Source organism: Muscardinus avellanarius, assembly GCF_963383645.1.
Source record: "Muscardinus avellanarius genome assembly, chromosome: 4".
In the NCBI taxonomy this organism is placed as follows: Eukaryota; Metazoa; Chordata; class Mammalia; order Rodentia; family Gliridae; genus Muscardinus; species Muscardinus avellanarius.
The window spans coordinates 63,244,196-63,266,261 of NC_137789.1; the positions used below are offsets into that span (position 1 = coordinate 63,244,196).

Genomic DNA, 22,066 nt, shown 5'->3' on the forward strand with positions numbered 1-22,066 from the left:
CCCCTCTTGGGGGTTCAAACCCCCTTTTGTTGGTTAGAAAGATGACTCTTAAGTTCCCGAGGAAGACACTGTTACCTACTCAACACTCTTAATATCCAGACAGTCTCAACTGAAGAGCTATGGTCAAAGGCCATTACTACTGTCTGATCATCATAACTTTCTCAAAAACATAATTCAAAATTTACATTAGCATTTTGGATTTAAGCTCTATTCCCTAGCTGTCAGCATTTACCTTTCTTTATGTTTTAAGGATGAATTACTTCAAATTTACAAATAAGTCATCTCATTACCAGCCTATCAAAACATCTTCATGACCACCTCTCCCTATATAAACTACCCAAAGAGTGAAGTAAATTATGTTTTGTACTAGTGGCCCAGGACAATCCTTCACTGGGCTCTGTGAAGAGCAGAAAAGGGTCTAGCTGAACAGCTGGATGAGTGGCCACTATCAGACCCCTAGAAATAATTTGGCCTGGTTCTGAATGCTAATAGCATGCTGCTGAGTCTCCTTCTGAAAAGCATAAGAGCTAAATATCCCACTCCTGCAAGCAAACCAACCACAAGGGTAGTGCCAAGAACTTTGGGGGCCCTTTTCTTGGCCACCCGGAATGCTGTTGGCAGCACTGCAGAGATTAATATATTGTTTACATGTCCTAAAACCTTGTTAAATGTTTTTCTCTTCAAGACACGCTCGTAATAGGTTTCCAAATTCGGTCTCTTTCCATTTCCCCAATTTCTCCTTGCAAACCCCAGGAACTTGAGTCGATGCAGTGTGACGGCGAGTGAGACGTCAGCCAAGGTGAAGGATTCTCCGCAAAGCCAGGGCTGGCGGCCCTCTTCTAATCAGAGAAAGGGACACAGAGAATTAGGGAAGGTACAGACAGACTCTAAGTGGTATCTGTATCTCAGCATTAAGAGCAAGGGTGAGGGAGGCAAAACGAGGGAGGAAGGCCATGGTATATTTTATTTAAAATGACACCAAGTAATACTATGCTTAAAGAAAAACATGCAAATGTATCCCAACTAAAGGACATTTGTTTGCCATTAATGGCCCACCCAAGCTCCTAGGTAAAACTGAAATTCTATCATTGTTTAAAGAACTCAAAAGTTAAGAGTCTACAAGCCAGAGGAGTTAATAGACTAATAGGCACTTTCTTCTAGATTAGGAAAAAGTCAGGTGTGCTTCAGGAAAATCCATAAAATTAAGCCGCAAACATCCTTCAGTGGTTACTGCCCTTAGTTACAGTAGGTCCTCTGTATCCACAGACCTCACAAACACAAATTTAAAATATTTAGAAAAAAATGCATTTGTACTGAACATGTACAGACTTTTCTTGTCATTATTCCTTAAACAATACAGCATAACAATAATTTATATAGCATTTACAGTATGTTAGGTACTGCAAGTAATCTAGAGATGACTTCAAGTATACAGGAGAGCATTCATAGGTTATATGCAAACACTATACCATTTCATACAGGGACTTGAACATCAGCGGATTTTGGTATGTTCAGAGGTTCTGGAACCAATCCCTCAAGGATACAGAAGAATGACTATATTTATTTAAAGCACAAATGAGTCCCTACTGTAAGTTTGTTTCAGATAATATGGTCTTCAACTCTGTTAATGGCTTGAGTAGCATGAATGGTTGTTATGTATACATACACCTGGACAACGGCTTCATCCTAAATTTCACAGATACCCATCAGTCAGCCTATAGACACACACATACTGGCTCCTGCTTTACACTTTAGATTCAAAGATACCTCCCTCCCTAAGAAAAAAAACTAGAGGAAGCACCCCAAAGACTATTCAAGTTATTCAACCAAACTACTCTAATTACAAATTTGTAAAACAGGTTCGGTAGGAATCTACCAACCACAATCCAAATGGTGCAGAAAAAAATTATTCACTGGTCATATTTCACACAGATGCAGATTAGGTTAAAATTAGATACCTGGAGTTTTTCTGAGTTCAACAGCTCTGCTGCTGCTATAATTAAAATTTCTCATGAACAACAATAGAAAATGGATTACAGAATATGCTGGGTGAGATCTAAGAATGTTCCTATAACATTTTCCTTTTGTTGAAACAAGAAAAAAAAATAATACAAACAGGAACCTACCTGGGGTTTCTTCATTTCTTCTTTGCAACTCAGTTTCAACCTGATCCAAGACCTTCTCCAACTCATCAAGAATTTTCTTCAAGTATTTTACATTGTCATGATCAAGCAGCTTTGACTAATTAACGACAAAGGAAAAAAATGAAATAGGTTATTTACACATCTTTTTAAAAATCTATGCAGCACAAAGTAGACAGAAACTTTCATAGAGTTGTAACCTGTTTAATTTAGACAATGGAAAAAAACAGAGTAACTTTGTGAAAGCCAGAGAAAAACTGAGGGGAAATACCCTACCTGTAAAAACAGCCTCGGAGTAGATCCAGTGCTCACTGGCCACTCCAGGGAAGTCAAGTGCCCAGGGGTTAGAGAATGGGAGGACACAGAGTCTCCTCTCATACCCACCCAAGAATGAAATCTGAGCAGCCTTTAGTGAATGAATGATTGGAGGGTAGGAAGGAGGCAGAAATCTGAGGGCAGTGAGTGGAGAGTATAGAAAGTGACTGTGTACACACACAGGCATTCTCCTGAGGAGCAATTGGAAAAGAATCAACAGGAAGTGAGGGGAACTACTGCTCTTTATTGGGACAGAGGGAGTCGGTGTAACACTTGGAGGGACCCAGGTCTGACCAGGCCTTACAGTGATAGAATACTTGAAAGGACAGATTCCTAACATTTTATTGTTGACTTGCTTTTGCATCTTACACTTTTCCATGGCAACGAAAAAATGACAGAGTTCTAAAATATTTTTTACCTGTTTTTGTACCTTGTAATTTTCCATGGCAACCAACACACTTGGTGTGCGACTCTTGAGACTCGTCAGTGTTTAACTATCAAGTGTAATAAAAAAAAAAATCTACCTACTAGCAAGACATGAGCCAAAGGTTACATGTGCACTGGTGAACAGCAACATTCAATGGAAGATGCTCTACAGATTGTGGGTGTCAGCTGAGGACATCCAGGTTACTTACTTTAAGCCGCTTTTGTTTAGCAATGTATGCCTCTTGCAAGTCAGGGTTTTCTTCTGCAAGTTTCTTCAGTTCAGACTCTGTGTTACCAATCTGGCCTGATAATAAAAAACATTTTTAAAGCATGAAAGTATTCTCTCCCTTCTATACCAGACACAAGTGGGAGTGGATAACTCAAATAATAAGTACCATGAGCTCTGGGGCTGATGCCCTGCCACCACTGCAGACACAGCCTATGCCTCAGTCTCCTCATGTTTACAATGCAGCTAGAGTGCCTGCTGCATGGCTCAGGGCTAACCAAGAAGCTCCTGGAGGTGCACAGAGCAAGGCCCAACACATCCTGGCACACTGTGCGGGTGAGCTGCTCAAGCTCTCTATAATCAACTCCGATGCAAAAGGAAGAGGAAAGCCTTATTTCAAAACTAATGTTAGCTGTAGGTGAGAAAATCGTGGTTAGAACACATGCTCCAAATCATGGAATAAATATTATGAGGAGAAGGAGGATGAACAGGAGGAGAGGGGAACACTAGAAGAGAGATGAGAGAAAGAGTAGAGAGGGAAAAAAAGGGAAGAAGAGGCAAAGACAAGAAGTGAGGAGGTATCAAAAAGGAAGAAAACTACCATAAATAAGAGAATGATGAAAGAGAACTCTGAGGTAATGGAAAAAGAATGGATTCTGGATTTAGAAGACCTGGGGTTAAGTGCTTCCAGTCAAACACCTCTGAGTCTCACTGATGTTACCATCACCGGGCTCCTGTCCCGTCACTTGCGCTACAGAGCAGAATTCTCTGCTCCACCTCTCATGCACTCACTCTATCCACATGGTGGGAGAAAAGGAAAAAGCCAGATGATGCAACTCAATCTCAGTAAGACTCTGACCACTAAGGTAGAGGTAATGGTTGGACATCATCAAGTCCAGCTCCCTCCAAAATAAAATGATGTGTAAGAACCAGAAATGTGAACTCAGTTGCCATAATCCCTGGTGGATTCCAGCTTTCCTGGCTCCTGGTCCATCTGACTGAGAACACATTATATCCTCTCCTTTTCCACAGGCTGTTCCTTTAAGTTTTATCCAAAATTGCCCTTCAAAGTCAAGAGCTGACAAATCAAATTCTATAGAAAATAAATGTCCAGCTGAAGAGCTAAACCATGAGTTAATCTGACCAATTCTTGGATCAATCTGTAACATGCACATCCATGAAGTAAACCCCACAACCCTATCCCCAATCTTCTCTCAATGACCACAGCAGGTCTCAAAAGCAAATTAAAAAGAAACTTCAGACAGAATTCCAAGTCTTTTAAGATGTTTGCATACTTCGAATCCTTGTGGTTGCGTAAGCTGGGATCATAGAGTCCACAGTGAGTTCAGGATGTAAAATGCAGCCATGTGTATAGGCATCCATCGGCAAGGAGTCAAGAAGCTCTCGGTAATGTTGCACTCGTGGGTAATACATGCTTCCTTTATCAGGCATTAACCTGGGTGTTCTTTCTAAAATACACATACAAACACAAAAATTGAAGAAAAAGTTACAACTGAATGTTATAACCAAAAGCAAAAACAAAAACTAACCCCAAATAATAACAAAACATTGTTGTCAGGGACCATGTATTTTTCTCTGTTAAATACCTAGTGCTTAATACAAAGTTTGACACATAGTAGGTGTTCAGCAAATTATAACTAATGAGCATATCCCCAGTTTGCAGTTGTCATAGAATATTTGAGTGGCAGAAGCCCTGCAATAAGGAGGGCACTGAGATACAGAGCCTGAGGAGTACTCCAGGATTCCAGGGGTAATTAGAGGCAGAACAAGATCTGAAGTCATCTGACTCCAGTCAGATGTAGTGCTCTGTTTATTGCACCATCATAACATCTTCAAAGGGTTTGCACTTCAGAGACTGTCCAAAAAAAGAATGAAAGTGAAGGATGTGACTCAAAGGTCCAGGCTACGTCCCTCTCCCACTCTGGTTAATAAACTATCTCTGAAAAGTGCCAACTAGCTTATTCTGGCTAGGGAAAAGAACAGCCTCGATATTCTTTTGTTGTTGTTTATTTCTTATTTCTTATTTGGCGTTATTTCTTTAATTTAGAATCCCTTTAAGCATCCCACACCCCTCCATAAATGTTGACAATTCATAATTGGTTGCCATCAACAAAGCATTTCAGGGAAGATCCCCTAAAGCCAGACCAAGCAGAATAAGTGTTTTAAGCCAGCAGGCGATTTCTGACTCAATGAAAATAAAGAAGATGGATTATTCCTCAAATCAGTGGGCAAATGTCTAACTTCCTGCCAGAAGGTCCAACGCTGAAGGCTGTTATAGAATATCCATGATGGAAGCACCAGGTGTGCACTGTTCCTCCACAGAGAACTTGCCAACCAGTGCACATTTCACTACTGACCCCACGTAGAAAGAACAAGTCAGCTGTGCCAGTCAATCCCTCAGCACCACGAGCTTGCAATTAGCTCCTTGACTTGTCAGGGCTTCAACAGTATGACCAGGACCACAATCAACACCTGGTCGTCCATCGGATGTGGAGAATGGATCTCTGGCCTTGAAATCCTAAAGGATTTTTAACCTTCCATTCACCACTGACTTCTTCTCAAGATAATTATTTTTGTGAATGCATAAAATACAAGACCTATGACTGCAAGTTATATTGAAATATAGCTATTAAAATTATCTTAAATTATAAACTACTAATATGTATGACTCTTTAACACAGTAAGATCTAGCAGATCTAATAACTACTCTAATTAAAAATTAAGATGTCCATAAGAACTTAATATGCCATGAACATATCTATGATTTCTAGTTATGACAAAGTCACAGGTGCTCCTGATATTGCCACAGATTATACCTACATTGGTAATGGGATGAAATGATAGATTGCTGCTGGAAAACAAAGGCATAATTTTCCCCACCCAGGTTCTCAAATCTCCTGAATTCTATTTCTAGATTTTAAAGACAAAATTTTCACTGTGTGAACTAAGTATCCCTGGGTTTCCCCAAGACACTTTGAGGAGCTCTACAAAATTGAAGCACTAGTGTTTTTAAAGGAATACTAAAGCTGATTATTTTTCACTCTTACTCCCGTCTGTCTGTCTCTCTCTCTCTCTCTCAAGTGTACAGCAGAGTCTTCCAAAGACCACAGAAAATGTGATGACTCCAATGCTTTGACAGCTAGTAGGATGTGTGCTTGAGTGTTTAAAACTTTTCTCAGTTTTAATGTCTAAATGATAAATATTTGTAGAAATGACCTACATAAACAAAATGCTCTCAACTGTCCCAACAATTTTTAAGACAAAGATCCTGAGACCAAAACAGTTTCAGAGCCACTTGCTTTAGGGAACCAAGAACGTCAGGTTAATAAACTTAAACAGTACAACATTTTCAAATGCTTCCCAAATGTTAAATTTATGGCTCCTGTCTCTGGCTGCTTTCTGGTGCCAGGCCCTGGATCTTTCTCCAGAAGAGCATAGCACTTCCTTCCCAGGAAAAGGAGTGAAAGAAGGAAAAACAATGCCCGGTTGTTTTCTGGGTTAGTTCCATCTGGCCAAGCCTGAATTCTTCAAAAAACAAATGCTCAAATTCAAGAAAATAATTTTCCTCCACTCCATGTGCCATTACTATCTACTCTCTCCTAAAGTACCTCATCAGACACAGTGTAAGAGGCCCACTGCACCCGCGCTCTTTCCATCCTGTCTCTCCCTGCACACTCAAGGATGCCCTGCTCAGCATCACACAGGCAACCTCCACCTCGCACCAGAGTGCAACACATCCACTGCTTCCAGAAACAGTTTCTCAAAAGACACTGGAAATTTCCTTTAAATTATAAAGGGGATACCTTTAAATCCTACTCTATTTTAATCTCCAGTCATTCTACAGAGTATCTTGGTTACAATACTAAGGAAAAAAAAGGACCTTTTCATAATATTCTACCTCAATCAGGAGCGAGAAAGCTATATATAAGGTACAAAAAATTGGGGAGTTTTAAGCAGATAATGAGAGTAGGTTCCAGCACTGGGGAGTGAGTTTACAATTAATGGAAGCCAGCCTGTTGACTGGAAAAATAAATAGCGGCTGGGGGTACTACTCAGTGGTAGCATGTGTGCCTAGAATGTACAGGGTCCTAGGCTCAATATCTTGCACCAAGAATAACACCAACAACAAAGAAAAATAAATTGGCACAAAACCTGAATTCCTAGAAGAACTGAGGAAGTGGTGAAGTGGCCCATGTATTGCACATAAATTTGGGCAGCAAATCAGAAAGAGGCATCTAGATAGAGGTGAAGCAAAAAGATGTGATAACAGCAGGAGAAACCAAAAGAAAAAAAAAGCAGAAAGAAACAATGAAAAGCATTCTGGAGCCATTTGTACACTCAAGTCTCTGTATTGCTGAGTAAAATAACAATGGCTCTCAGCCACTTTAAAGAAAAAGAAATTACGTTAGGTTTCCCCAAGAGCAAAAATTTTAAAGGAAGTCAGAGGTTTAAAGGTGTAAGCTTCCACTACTTACTAAACTCACTGCTTTTATTTCCTATAATCCCCAGTGACAACAGATAAAGGAAGCATTAATATGCCTTGTTTTCAAAAAGGACATATATCCCCTAGGTCTGTATGAATAACGTTCATGTCTTCATGATTAGCTCAGTGAAAACAGATTAAACTTCAATCTAACTCCATTGCCTTGCTGCTTTTTTAATTTTAGATTGTATAATGGGGACATTAGTATATAAGATAATATGTTTAACATAGCTGAACCATATTGTATCTTTCAACTACTCATGCATCAGGCTATTAAAAATATTAAAATGGTAAGCAAGCTATGTCCTGAAGCAAAAGTTACAAACTGACTATAATCCAAGACTCACAGCTTTAGTACTAGAAAGATAAAGTCTAAAAACAGATGAGAGCCAGACATGGTGGCACACGCTTGTAATCCCCGCGCTTGGGAGGCAGAGACAGGAGGATCGCGCAGGTTCGAAGCCAGCCAGCGCACTGGCTTAGGAGACCCTGTTTCCAAAAATATATATAAAAATAGGTCTGGGAGTGTAGCCCGGAGGTAGAAGGGCTTCCAGGAACCCCAGTACCACCAAAAAATTAAAAAATACAAAAATAAAAATAAAAACAGATGAGAAAAAGACACATGGTGTCAAATATCCATGTTCACTATAGGTTTTCAGGACTTTCTGAGACAGAGACAAATTCATAGTATTTTTATAAATCTGATATTATACAGTAAATGTTTAATTACTTCAATTGGTATTATACTTAATGTTTTTTAAAGAACATTTGTATTGAGAGGGGCAAAATCATCTCTACCAGTTTGTTCAAATTACTGGATACATGTAATGTAGAACTATGGACTCTGTATTTAATATCCCTACCTGTCTGCTAAAATTAGACAAATCAGAGTTAAAAAAAAAAGTTACTTTTCAACTTATATTCAAATAGTGTAAAAAATATTTTATGTATGTGTGTATGTGTGTGTAAATATATGAAGATGCATATGTATATGGGAGAGAAATGATAAACAATAAAGCAAATAGGGAAAATGCTAATAGTTACATCCCTGTAAAGGATATGTGTATGTTTATATTATTGTTATTCTTGTAACTTTTAAGTTTGAATATGCTTCCAAAGCACACTTAAAAATTTGAAAGCTTTTTTCTGAAATTTTTCTCTGTGTAAACATCACATATAGAGATGTTTTAAAATAAAACTTGAAAAAAAAACAAACAAAAATAAACTAAAACTAGGACAATGCTATATTAGTGGGGGGGGGGGTGTACTGGAGTTTGAACCCAGGGGCATTTTACCTCTGAGCTACACCCATAGCCCTATTTTATTCTATATTTTGAAACAGGGTCTCACTAAGTTGCAGAGGGCCTCACAAATTGCTGAGGCTGGCTACAAACCTGCTATCCTCCTGTCTCAGCCTCTCAAGTACTGAAATTACAAGTGTATACCACCATGCTTGAATTGTTTTTTTAAACGTTACTTGTCAAAGCAACTTTTATTGAAATCATCATTAGTTTTAAAGGTCCATTTTCTTTTCTTTACCATATACTATATTTTCTTCATACTTTGTTTTAATCTGTAATTTTCACTAGATGTGCTAAAAAGGCATATAAAATTATTCAGCTATATGTGAGAACCTTTTATTGATAGACATAAAATTATTCTCTAAACCTTCGTAATTAGCCATTCTTTAAAGAGCTGTATTTTAGTGTAATAGTGATGTCAGAACTAATGTTCTTTTTAAATGTTATGCTTGAATTAATATGTTGATAAAACTATATCTATAAAATAAATGCATATTTCCTAGTCAGATTTATATGTGACTTTAACATCAGACCAGGATAATCTGATTATTTTCAAACCAAATTCAATTTCCTAAGAATACTTTAAAGGATATACACAGACATAAATAGGGAAACAAATTATTTTTAAACTGTACTATAATATATTAAATTGCCAAAAGTCAATATTCACTGCCTGATTTCAGATTATCACTGAGTTATTTGGCAATAATAGATAGCATATGTTCTAGTGTTTTATAATTACTTCACAGTAACCATAAAATTTGGCTACTAGATAATTTTTCATTTTAATCTAGTAGCCAAATTAAGTTTTATTGAAGGATATTTTGAACAGTACAGGCTTTAAGATCCATATTATGTGTATATTCAGTCTATCACATCTGCTCCTGAGTTTGCCTAACCTGCTCACTCTTATACCTTCACCTCTAGCTTAATCATCGTTTGCTTAAATCTAACTATTCACAACATGCGCAGTTGAAAAATATAGCATGTTAATGAAAAAGAGCCTGTAAAACCAAATATCATTATAGCACATAGATATATTAAGAACAGATTAGTAATTCTTACAAATTTATAGAAAGAAAGAAAATATCTTTCGAGATAGATAGTAAGCATCTAATGATTTGGAATCTTTGAAATGCCTTTGAAGTATCCCAGAACCTTGCACCTAATTAATATCCAAGAAATGGCTGCTGAAAGAATGAATGGACTCCCATCCAAGTACTAACCAGGCCCAACTCAACTTAGCCTCCAAGATTAGATGAGATGGGGAGCATTCGGGATGGTAAAGTACAAAATCATACTATTTGCAGAAAAATGGATCAAATTCGAGAAAATTATACTAAGTGAGTGTAGCAGTCTAAAAAATGAGTAGATGTCTATTCTGTCTTAGATGTGGAAGCTAGAAAGATATTCAATAAGAGCAATGTCAGACAGATGAGCAGAGGTTCCAAGGGAGTGATTGAGGGGGATTAGGGAAAGGCAGTGGGGGGTATGAAGTCATAAAGACTGTAATCACTGAAACAACGATATGGATATATACAAAATTTCCAATTCCAATCTCAAAGTCATTGGGCAAGAGGAAGATGGAGAAGAGGGGACCCAGTGAGGAGGGGACCAAGAGTTGTGTGTATGTATTTTCTGACACTGTACCCCAAAAGGATGTAAAGTTAAAAAATAAAAGAATGAATGAAAGAATGAAGGAATGAATGAATGAATGAATGAATGAAGAGAGAGCAAGACCATTCCTTAGATAAGCAGCCACATGGGAGTCCTTCTAATCCTCCTTTGACCCAAGTCTTGCTGTGGGGAATATCAGTCACTACACCACTCCCCTAAGCACCCGCTTTCAAAAAAAATAAAACATCAAACATAGCCATTCCATTATCCAACTTAAATATTTACTATTCTAGGATAAGACTTATTAAAGGACATTCTTGACCCTCAAATTTCTCCCCTAAAACTACCAATAATTTAATGGATTATCCAAAAAGACTAGGACAAGAATTTGAGCAAACCATTTTTAGAATACATCTCAGCTGGCAGACTAATAAGGAATAGCAAATAACAACAGAGATATCAATTCACTACATTTTGTCCTCTAGATGAATGGCTCCACTTAAAATCACCTATCACAACCTAGGCCACATCACACCTCATGAAACCCATCTACTTGTTACCATTCTAACTTCTCAATACTCCCCAAAGTTCCATCCATAACCCCACAAAACACCAAATATTCTAACCAGCTTAGCAAGCAAAGGGTTACCCCCATCCAGTCTAGGTAAAACCAGCATCCATAAAACACATTAGCCCTTTGTTTTATTATTGGCAATGTACTATCAACTAAGTTCTTCATGCTTTCTTAATGTAGTTGATTTTCAAAAACAAAGTTCACACATTACATTTGTTAAACTTTATCTTCTTTTTTTTTTTACTATTTTATTCTTTTTAGGGGGTAGTACTAGAGATTGAACCCAGGGGCATTCTACCTCCAAAACCCTATTTTTTTTATTCTTTATTTTGAAACAGGGTCTCGCTAAGTTTCAGGGGCCTCACTAAGCTGAAGTTGGCCACAAACCTGTGATCCTCCTGTCTCAGCTTCCAAAGCACTGGAATTACAAGTGTGCATCTGGCTTTACTATTTTATTCTTATTCTATGAGAGACATTGTATAAGATGGTCATGATTTTAATCCTACTAGCTTTTCTGTCACTCATGTATGTAACAGCATTTCTTCTATGTCTTTATTCAAGTCATCTATACAGTCATGAGCCTCAAGCTTCAATAGAAGTATAAGAACACCACTACAGAACCAGGGATGCAGCTCCATAGTAGAGACTGTGAGGCATGGGATCCAGTTCCCAGAACTGAAGAAAAAAAAGACTACCACTACAGATCCTCACCCAGGCCTTGGCTGGGTGAGGTGTGGATATTTCAACAATCATCCATTTTAGCCATTCAGGAGTATTTATTAAACTGAATGCAGTGGCCATAGCTGTAATCCCAGAAGTCTGAGGCAGAAGGATGGCAAACTTGAGGCCAGCCTGGGCAATCTAGTGAAAACCTGCCTAAAGATAAAAAAATAAAAAGGGCTGGGGATATACTTCAGTTGTAGAGAACTTGCCTAGTGTGAAGGAGGCCAAGTTCAATCCCCAGTACACCCCCCCCCCACACACACACACTTATTAAGCACCTATTAAGAAGCATTCACTTATGCAAGGCATTGGGGATATAATTTTTAATATCATAGACATTGTTTCTGACCTCATGGTGCTTAAAGTACTCTATAAATAATTCAAATATTTAAAATAAAGTCTGATAAAAATTATTACAAATATGAAATTAAACTGTTGCTAATTATTTATTTTAGCTCATAGCATTTTATTAAATGTTAAACATGTGAGCCCATATAATAGGGCTCTAAAATGATAGTGTATATTTAAATTCTGATTGGGAAATGGGGTGAGAGAATATTCTTACCTAAGTAAATCAATATTTGAGCTGTATGCAATATTACAAAATGCTACAACACTATATTAAAATAATAAAATACTATTTTACAATTGAAAAAAAATATTACAAGTAAAAAAACAAGGTTGTTGCTTCAGCAACTTGGTTTTAAAAATCTATAAGTGAATATTCTTCAATACAGTAATTTATTCTTCTACAAATGTTCATTACCATCTTAGAGTCATATTTGTTCCTTCACCCATAAGTGAATCATATAAAGTTATCTCAATCAAAATACACTACATCTAGAACCATGGCCGGGAGATAATAGACACATTTTTAAAAAGTGTTGGTGACATTCTCCAGAAACATCTTATTATCTTAAGTTAGTTCCTTCTATTGAAAAACTCAAAAATTAAACATATATATTTAGAAGTGTTCCAGCAATCTTATCGGTTGCAAAGATAAAACAAGTCCAATCTGCCAGGCATGGTGGCACACGCTTGTAATCCCCGCATTCAGGAGGCTGAGACTGGAGGATCCCAGTTCACAGACAGCCTCAGCTACTTAGCGAGGCCCTTTGCAACTCAGTGAAACCCTGTTTCAAAAATAAAAACACTAAAAAAAAAAAAAAATAGGGCTGGGGTGTAGCTCAGAGGTAGAGTGCTCCTGGTTCCATCCCCAGTATCGGGAAAAAAAAAAAAAACAAGTCCAACCAATTTCACTCTTTCTCAGGAGAGTAGTTATTCTATTGCAAAGGATAAAAAAAAAAAAAAAATTGGCAATTCATTCTAGAATTCCACCAGACTTAAAGATAGTAATTTACAGCAGTGCTTAAAGCTTAAACACAGTAATTTGTAGCAGTATTCTCAAACTTTAATATACATATAAATCACCCAAATTCTTCTAAAATAAAGAGTCTAATGCGGGAGACCTGCTGTGTGGTCTACAGTTCCACATGCCTAACAACCAGTGCTGCTGGGTGGGCGGGACAACTTTAAATAGCAAGGAGGACTGGTGGGATTCTCTTTCCCCTTCCTTGACAATTGGGTTACACCTGTTTATCTCTTGTCTGGCCCTTGTCTTAGGCCTCATCAGTTCTTTAGATAAAAATTAGAGATCTCAACTATCATTGTGATAACACTGATGTTTGTTGTTCTTTTTACATTTCCATACTCAGAGGTAAACTTCATTTTGACCTGTAAACTGGACTAACTGTGATTTATATAACTACTGTTCTCTTTCTGTCTTCATATCTACCATAAATTATAGTTTTCTAAACCTTAATGTTTTTTGTTAATCCTTTCAAATTGGACAATGACTCTCTTGAGAAAGAGTGACGTAAGTGTTGGTTGGACTTGGTTTATCTCTACCATTGATAAAAATGTATCACCCAAATCAAAATGCTAGTAGAGAAACTAAGTCACCAAGTATATTTAACAAGTTAAAAGCAGCATCAGACTAAACACTAGGATTCTTAATACAAAAGCCCATCAGGATTAAAGTCTGTACTTTCCATATTTTCATTCTACCACTTAGCACACAGTACCTTCTCCCATAATTCAATAAGCAATCATCAAAAATAAAAATAAACATTTCATTTGTTTAGTTATTTAATATAATTTAAAAGGACTTAAAATGTATTTGTCTTATTATTCTATAGTAAAGGCAAAAGAGAAAACCTAAGGAAATTTCTAAGAAATCCTAACAATCAGTAACACTACTATGTTGTAAAATATCATTTTACATCCCTGAATTTCTTAGAGGAAAAAAAACAATGTAAGGAGGAGAAAAGAAAGAATAGGTGAAACAGAAGAAATGGAATGATAACACAGTAATTACTTCAAACAATGCTACCGAAAGATTTAAATATAATTTTTCATTTATTAAACATACTCTTTAAAAGTTTTTGATCATTTAAAATAGATTTCTTACACAATTATTTTGTTTCATTCATATTATCATTACCACATCTCTCAAGAAATACAAATTATAATTAACAGACTTATCCATTTCCAAAAAGCTTGAAGTTGAGAAAAATTGTCTTAATCAGTCACTGCTTTCAGTGTGGTCCCTAGCATATAAACATAATATGAATAGCAAATTATGATAAGCAGCAGTTCATTAAACCATTTGGTTGAGCCTAAGGCCACATTTAATTAAAACTTCCAATCAGAATGCAGAATCCTACAGAACACTTACATGAAAAACAGTAGTACACCCCCTCGCCATAAAAAGAATAGGAGTTGCTCATGTAATTTCCTGAGCTTCCCCATCTTCCTCCCCCATTTAGGTCTCACACCCATTTTTCTCCTAGGAACCTCAGATGTGTTTTGGCCTAGTTATTTCCTCCCTCATCTTCCTCCAATTTGGAGTTATATGCTGGTTTCAGCCTATGCAATTAGTATTAGCACAACTGGTAGTAGATGAAAAGTAATTAGATCTCACATGGCTTCCTTGTTAGGACTCAGCTGAAAGCAAGGAACCCCATACTCTTCTCTCAGCTCCACCAGTGATCAGCTGTGGAATCCTGAGCAAGTCACTGAAGCCCAGGTTCTCCTAAGATGGTCTTCACTGGGAATGAGTGAGACAATGTATAAGTAGCACAAGCCACAGGAAACAGCTGGTGCAGGGGGAAGGCTATGGCATCAAAGACCCTACTACAAAAAACTATATTACATATCTGGGGCAACCTTCAGTTTCTCTTTCCTCATGACTAATCATTCCCGTCTCAGATGGAGTCTTTTGATGACTGACTAGAAATCATAAAATGACTGACTGGCGCACTCTTGTAACCCCCCGCACTTGAGAGGCAGAGACAGGAGGATCGCGCAGGTTTGAAGCCAGCCTTGCTGGCTTAAGAGACCCTGTTTCCAAATAAAAATATAAAAATGGGTCTGGGAGTGTTGCCCAGAGGTAGAAGGGTTTTCAGGAACTCCAGTACTACCAAAAAATATAAAAAGAAAATAAATAAAGAAAAAAAATGACTGGCATATAAGCTATCAATAAATGATTATCACTTAAAATACTATCAACTCTAAAATTACGTTAAAAAGATTTAAAAAAATCAAACTACAAAGAACTCAAAGTATACTAACATTTTATCTTCCTCTAAGATTTACTCCTTTTTCCTCTTTTTTAAACATAAAGCCATTTGAAGTGTGAACATTAACATTGAAACTTTCAAGTTCACTGGCAGAAAACCTTGCAGGTGTGTGGCTTGTGGTGGTGACTTATTAGCCTTAAGCCAAATTTATATATTGATTCTAAACATACACTACGAAAACCAATTTCATCTACTTTATCAAGGTTTCGTGAGAACCCTGTTATAGTGATCTTTCTTCTCTCCCCTCCTGGGCTGTGTGCTTTCACTGTCACACACTTTACAAACACCATGATACATCGGTGTTAGGACTATATAATAATTCAAAATTAGTCATCATTTAAAGGGCCATAAGAAAATATTTTTATCTTTGTTGCTAAAATTTCCAGCATTTTTCTTTGTGTGATTCCAATTTCTAATTCAATCAAATCTGAAGGTTTTGACCATTAAAATCAATTTTTGCAACTCTTTGAGTACACAGCACTTCATTATTATACTGGCTCGTGCATAATTTATGTTCTTGGCCTTTATTATATTGTATGCTTATGGAAATGGAGAAGGTTTTTAATCATTAAAGCATTATAATAAAAGAAGAGAGGAGAAAGAGGGAAATATAACATATATTTGTGCTGAAAGTAAATCCAAGAAATCACAAATAGCCTTAACATTACCATCCAAGAATGTCTGTTCAAGATAATCAATGATCTGAGTGGCCTCACAAATTATGTTTTCCCCGTGGATAAGGACGGGCACTTCTCCAGTTGAGTTCAAACGCATAAACCAAGGCTCATTGTGCTCACTCAGGGGCAGACTTACATCATGTTCCTCGCACTTCAATGCCTTTTCAGCAATTACCAAGCGCACCTGGAAGAGTTCACAAGGGTCAATAGAGTACAGACAAGCTTTCGGGTAGATGATTTCCCTGGACACCAATAAGTAGCTCTTCTGGACAAGAGAGGAGAGAGGAAGGGAGAGGGGGAGAGAGGGAGGGAGAGGGGGGAGGGGGAGGGAGAGAGGGAGGGAGGGAGGGAGAGGGAGGGAGGGAGGGAGGGAGGGAGAGAGAGAGAGAGAGAGAGAGAGAGAGAGAGAGAGAGAGAGAGAGAGAGAGAGAGAGAGAGAGAGAGAGAGAGAGAGAACACGGAGAGGGGAGAGGACTGAAGGGGAGCAAGAGTAAGAGAAGAAAAAGGGGAGGGAGGGAGAAAAGAAACTATTAAGCAGCTGCACAAAGGCGCTCGCTCGCTCCTGGCTCTGCAGGGCGCGGCGGGCAAGGCCTCTGGGCCGAGGATGAACGCGGTGCCCTCTGTGCGCGCCTGGGGACACAGGCGCCCTGGCCTGCACCCCGCGGCTGCGCCCCAGGCCCGCCGCCCAGCGCGCAGGGAGCTGTCCGGTGCTGAAACCCGATCCGCGCCGCCTCCGCCGCGAGGCCTTACCTTTTGAGAGCTGAAGGAATGCGTCCAGTGGTACAGAATGAGCTTAACCTCGGCGTCGGGCTGGCCCTCGGCGCTCAGGGGCGCGCCCGCCCTCGGCTCGTCCTGCCTCCCAGCCATTTCGGGGAGCTGAGCGCAGCGGGGCCTCGATGTGCGCCCCGAGTCTCTCCTGGCTCGCCGGGCGTCTCCAGGTTTCCCCGACGCCGGGTCGGGCGGATGAACAGACCTCTGGGAAGTGTAGTTTCCTCCGCAGAAAGCTGCGGGGCGGAGCCCGCCAAGGCTCGGTGTACGCAAGGGAAGGCCCTGCAGAGCTGAGGTTCACCCGGATGTTTTTAAGAGGAAGGGCAGAGAAAAAAGGGGGAAAAAAAAAAACACTCTAAAATAGGAGTCTCTGGTTACTAATGGTGAGAAAAAGAAAAGTGATAGCGAATTACTCATTGGCTTTGGAGGCTGTTCGTATCTAAAGGCAGCAGTTTCTCAAGATACTTAGATTTCCCAGGATACTTCCTTCTGCGGAACGGAAGTTCCGGTGGAAAAGAAAATAAAAGGATAAGAACCAATAAATTTTCATTAGAAGATGCACCTGTGGAGCCATGAAAAAGAGAAAAAAGCACATAAACAACTAATAAACATGTAAAATTTCCTAGTTGTTAAGCACAGAAACAACTAATAAACATGTAAATTGCCTAGCTGTTAAACAAATAAACATGTAAAATAGGCTAGTTGTTAAACACAAATAAACATGTATCTTTTAGAGAAGAACTGCCTGGGTTCATGTTGCCTTACAAAGTCTTCCTATAGTCACGATCAAAATCATAGTTTCATAGTTGTCTAGGTATTATTGCATGTTTCTTAAAATTTATGTTTTTATCATAACCAATAAAATTTATCTTTCAGTAAACACATATAAATACAACCTGAAATAAATGTCTGTATAGTTCATTCAGCAAATACCTACTGTGTTCCAAGAATTTCGCTGGATTTGGGGAATACAAAGATTTGTGTGACCAGATGATACCTGGAACCCAAGAGATAAGTCTGGTGGCAGAAACAAATAGACAACCACAATACAGACATGAACTGTCTTGTGGTAAATACTGAGAAAGAAGGGGAGGGCAGCCAGCCCAGGAGCAAAGGTCCCCTAGAAGAGAAAAAGAGAAAAGAGGGAAAAAAATACCTCATGAGGTTCTTCCTCCTTTTTAAGTGCTTCATTTGTTGTTCTCTATAATCCTTTTATACTTTTAAAGGATGATATACTGTCTTCTTATATCCTTAGGCTTATTTATTTATTTATTTGTGGTACTGGGGTTCCTGGAAACCCTTCTACCTCCGGGCTACACTCCCAGACTATATATATATATATATATATATAATTTTTTTTAAATTTTGGAACAGGGTCTCTTAAGCCAGAGAGGAGGCTAGCTTGGAACCTGCCAGATCCTCCTGTCTCCACCTCCCAAGCGTGGGAATTACAAAGGTGCACCACCATGCCTGGCATATCCATAGGCTAATTTAAATGATAGAGTAAAAAGTGACCTCCTTGCCTTTGGGATGGGTAGAGGTCTGGCTGGGGATTAAATCCAGGGCCTCAAGCTTGCCACGCACTGGATCTACTACTGAGATACACCCCTCACCCCCAGAGCCCATCAGTTCACTAAAAAGTAGAAGAGGAAGAAGCAAAACCTTGAAATCAGACAGAACAGGACTTGAAAACACCTCAACTGCTACATAGATCTCTCAAGTCTTTACTTTAGGCCTCAAAATTTTTACAGCTACAGTATCTATATAATCCTGTTCTTTCATTTCTCTTCAAACTCCATTTTTAATTCCCAACTCCAGATTTTAATATATCCTTACTATTCAGCTACTTTTCCCTTAATTTACTAAATCATCTCAGTGTCAGAATAAACTCAGCACTCCTGTTGGGCCATCTGTCACTTGCAGCTGAAGAGTCCTGGCAATAAAGCCCTGGTCCATCAAACTAATCGCTTTCTCCATCAGAAAAACTGTATAGTGAACATTGAATGAGCTACTGATTACTGTGTTGGTGTTTAGTACTAAGTACTCATGTGTCATAAGGACTATAAAAACGTAAAGAGCTCCTGAAGGGAAATTCATTAACATGCATCAAAAACCTTTAAAATGAAGCCAGGCATGGTGGCGCACGCTTGTAATCCCAAATACTTGGGAGGATGAGACAGGAAGATCACACAGGTTTGAAGCCAGCCTCAGCAGCTTAGTGAGGCTCTCAGCAACTTAGACCCTATTTCCAAATAAAATATTAAATACGTCTTGGAATGTAGCCCAGATGTAGAAATCCCCTGGGTTCCATCCCCAGTACCACACACAAAAAAAAAAAACTTTTAAAATGGGTATAACATATAACCTAGCAATTCTATATTTGCAGTGTAAATAAGGAAATACTGTAGCAAAAAAATTGACAGTTGACCCAAAAACATCTATTTTCCCTTCTTTGATTTTAGACATTTTATTTGAGGAGGTGGCTGCTGAGAATAACAACTATATTTCCCAGGCTGTAAACATGGCTTTGTGACTAGATTGTAACACAAAGTATGAAGTAGATGGGTGAAAGTTCTGAGAATCTTCCTAACAGAGCCAGTTGGCCCTGTGCCGCTTCTTCTTCACCTCCATCCTGCTCCCAGGAGATGAATGCTGACCTAGATGATGAAGAAGGAGCCACCCCTAGGGCTGAGAGAACCAAGAGCTGGGAAGAAAACTGAGCCTCTGAAGGTGCGGGTAGCAGAGCAACCACACCAAATCCAGTCTGCAAAATATCACACTTTTACTTAAAGAAGAAATAAGGCATCTTGTCTAAGGCAGTGTTATTGGGGCTTTCTAGGTGCTACTGTCTTAACCTATCCTGACTAGTATAATAACTTTGTAAAGGATAGGTGGCTTCTTTTTCTTTATGCTTCTGTAATTCCTAATTTTTCTATAATGAATACGTATTGTATTTACCTCTGAAAGATGTGAGCATTAAGAGAATATCATTAAACAGATGAGAAAAAGGAAGATAGTAGGTTATTTAAAATCACAATGGTGCATAAGAGTTGCTATTTTGACTTTCAGTAATCAATAATTTCTTTTATTTTCCATCCCAATAGATAACTACTTGTGGTAAATATGAAATCGTATTGTCCATTCGCATGTTAACTCAGAGCCTCTATTAGACTGTCTGTATACTCTGTGCCAAGTGTCTCTCTATGTCATAGCATTATTGTGGGCTCCTGGGGGACATGAGCCAGATCCGGGAAATTAATGTTTTCAATATATATTTATTGAACCCTGTGTGTCTCAGGTATAGTGACAGATGCAGAATTCATGCAGTTAAAGGTCACAGTACCTGGCCCCAGGGAATATAAGTGTGGAGGGATAGAAATGAAATTTCAATACAGTGTAGTAATTGCTTAGATATTCAAATTATGATAGGAATATGGAAATAAGCATCTAACACAGGGAGGCTTTCCAGCGGAGGAAATAATCCTTACCATAAATAACACCACACCAGAGCAATTACCAATATATCCAGTGTTGTTCTACAACTGACTCAGGATAGCTAAGTAAATGCTTATGAATTTTCAAACTGGATGTTCAATCCAGCCATTACTAAAAATTATCTGTGGCATGGTAGCACACACTTTTAATCTCAGTATTTGGGAGGCTGAGACAGGAGGACACAGGTTCATGCCCAGCCTCAGGTACATAGTGAGGCCCTCCACAACTTAGTGAGACCCTGTTTCAAAAATAAAGAATAAAATATAGGTCTAGGGATGTAGCTCAGAGATAGAATGCCCCTGGGTTCAATCCCCAGTACCACAAAAACAAGAAAACCAAAATTATCTGGACGTGGTGGTGCACACTTGTAATCCCAGTGCTTGGGAGGCTGAGACAGGAGGATCACAGGTTCACAACCAGCCTCAACAATTTAGTGAGGCCCTCCACAGCTCACTGAGACCCTGTTTCGAAATAAAAAATAAAATGGGTCTGGGGGTATATCCCAGAAGTACAATACCTCTGAGTTATACCCTGAGAATATCCCCAGTCCTAAAAAAAATAAAACTAGCAAATACTCAAAACTCATAAATTATTAGTTATTTATTATCTATACTCTCAAGTTTATTTATGTCTATTATACCTACATGATAAAAGTAGCATATAAGGGTAAGCAACTATACACTTTTTCCTAACTTCCTCCTCAGTGATCCCATGTTAATGGCTTAAAATTGGCTATAGGAATATTTCTACTACAGAAATCACCAAATGGTATCATGTTTCTTTCTTCCCCAGAGAACTAGTTGTTAAACATTTACCAGCATACCACTGGAAGTGTCTCAGTATTTAATAAATTGTTTTCATGGTGATGATGGTGGTGGTTAGAAAAACCCTGGGTGGCCGGGCGTGGTGGCGCACGCTTGTAATCCCCACGCTTGGGAGGCTGAGACAGGAGGATAGCACAGGTTCAAAGCCAGCCTCAGCTGCTTAGTGAGGCTCTCAGCAACTTGGTGAGACCCTGTTTCCAAATAAAACATAAAATGGGTCTGGGAGTATAGCCCGGAGGTAGAAATCCCCTGGGTTCCACCCCCAGTACCACTAAAAAAAAAAAAAAAAAAAAAAAAAAAAAAAAAAAAAAAAAAAAACCTTTTATATTAATCTGCTTTTGGTTAACTCTTCCAGTCCCAACCAAATTTAGTTCCACGTCTTTCCCCATCCTCTACCCTTAGTGACACTGTGCTTAGAAAGAAAGTGGATATGCACATCAATCTGTCCACCATCAAACAGTGGCCACTTTCTCTAGCACATCTTCCCAACAGCAAAAACATGAACTAGTAAATTGCATAAACTAGATCGCGGCATTGATACCTTATAAACAAAATTTTTTGTTCATAACATTTGCAGGTGAAGATCACCAATCACTGTTTTATAATCTTGTTTGATCTTTATGACAGCTTGTGAGGTAGCTATCATCCCTAGATGATAGTTAAGGGAATAAGATGGTTTCTTTCTCCTCTGTTTTTTCTCTCTTTCTTCTTTGTGGGGGCTGAGGAGCATAATGTTAGACAAGTGCTCTACTTCTGAGCTACACTCCCAGGCAGAAATTGAGATTTAATAACCAGATCTAATGATAAATCTGAAACTCAAACATGGATTTTTTA

The 22,066-nt window shown here is 38.6% G+C and overlaps 1 protein-coding gene across 2 annotated transcripts; it reads right to left on the reverse strand.

Annotated features, from left to right (window-relative positions):
* Positions 1 to 456: 456 nt before the first annotated feature.
* On the reverse strand, positions 457 to 17,012 carry GDAP1 (ganglioside induced differentiation associated protein 1; the record flags this gene model as incomplete). 2 transcript variants are annotated; one of them, XM_080694927.1, is made up of 6 exons in its annotated part: positions 457 to 839; positions 2,127 to 2,241; positions 3,092 to 3,186; positions 4,404 to 4,577; positions 16,137 to 16,329; positions 16,896 to 17,012. In XM_080694927.1, 6 exons carry the CDS (start codon positions 17,010 to 17,012, stop codon positions 457 to 459), a joined length of 1,077 nt encoding a protein of 358 aa, XP_080551053.1. The 2 variants fall into 2 exon arrangements, with proteins under 2 accessions (XP_080551053.1, XP_080551054.1); XM_080694928.1 differs by lacking the exon at positions 4,404 to 4,577.
* Between the last annotated feature and the right edge of the window lie 5,054 nt (positions 17,013 to 22,066).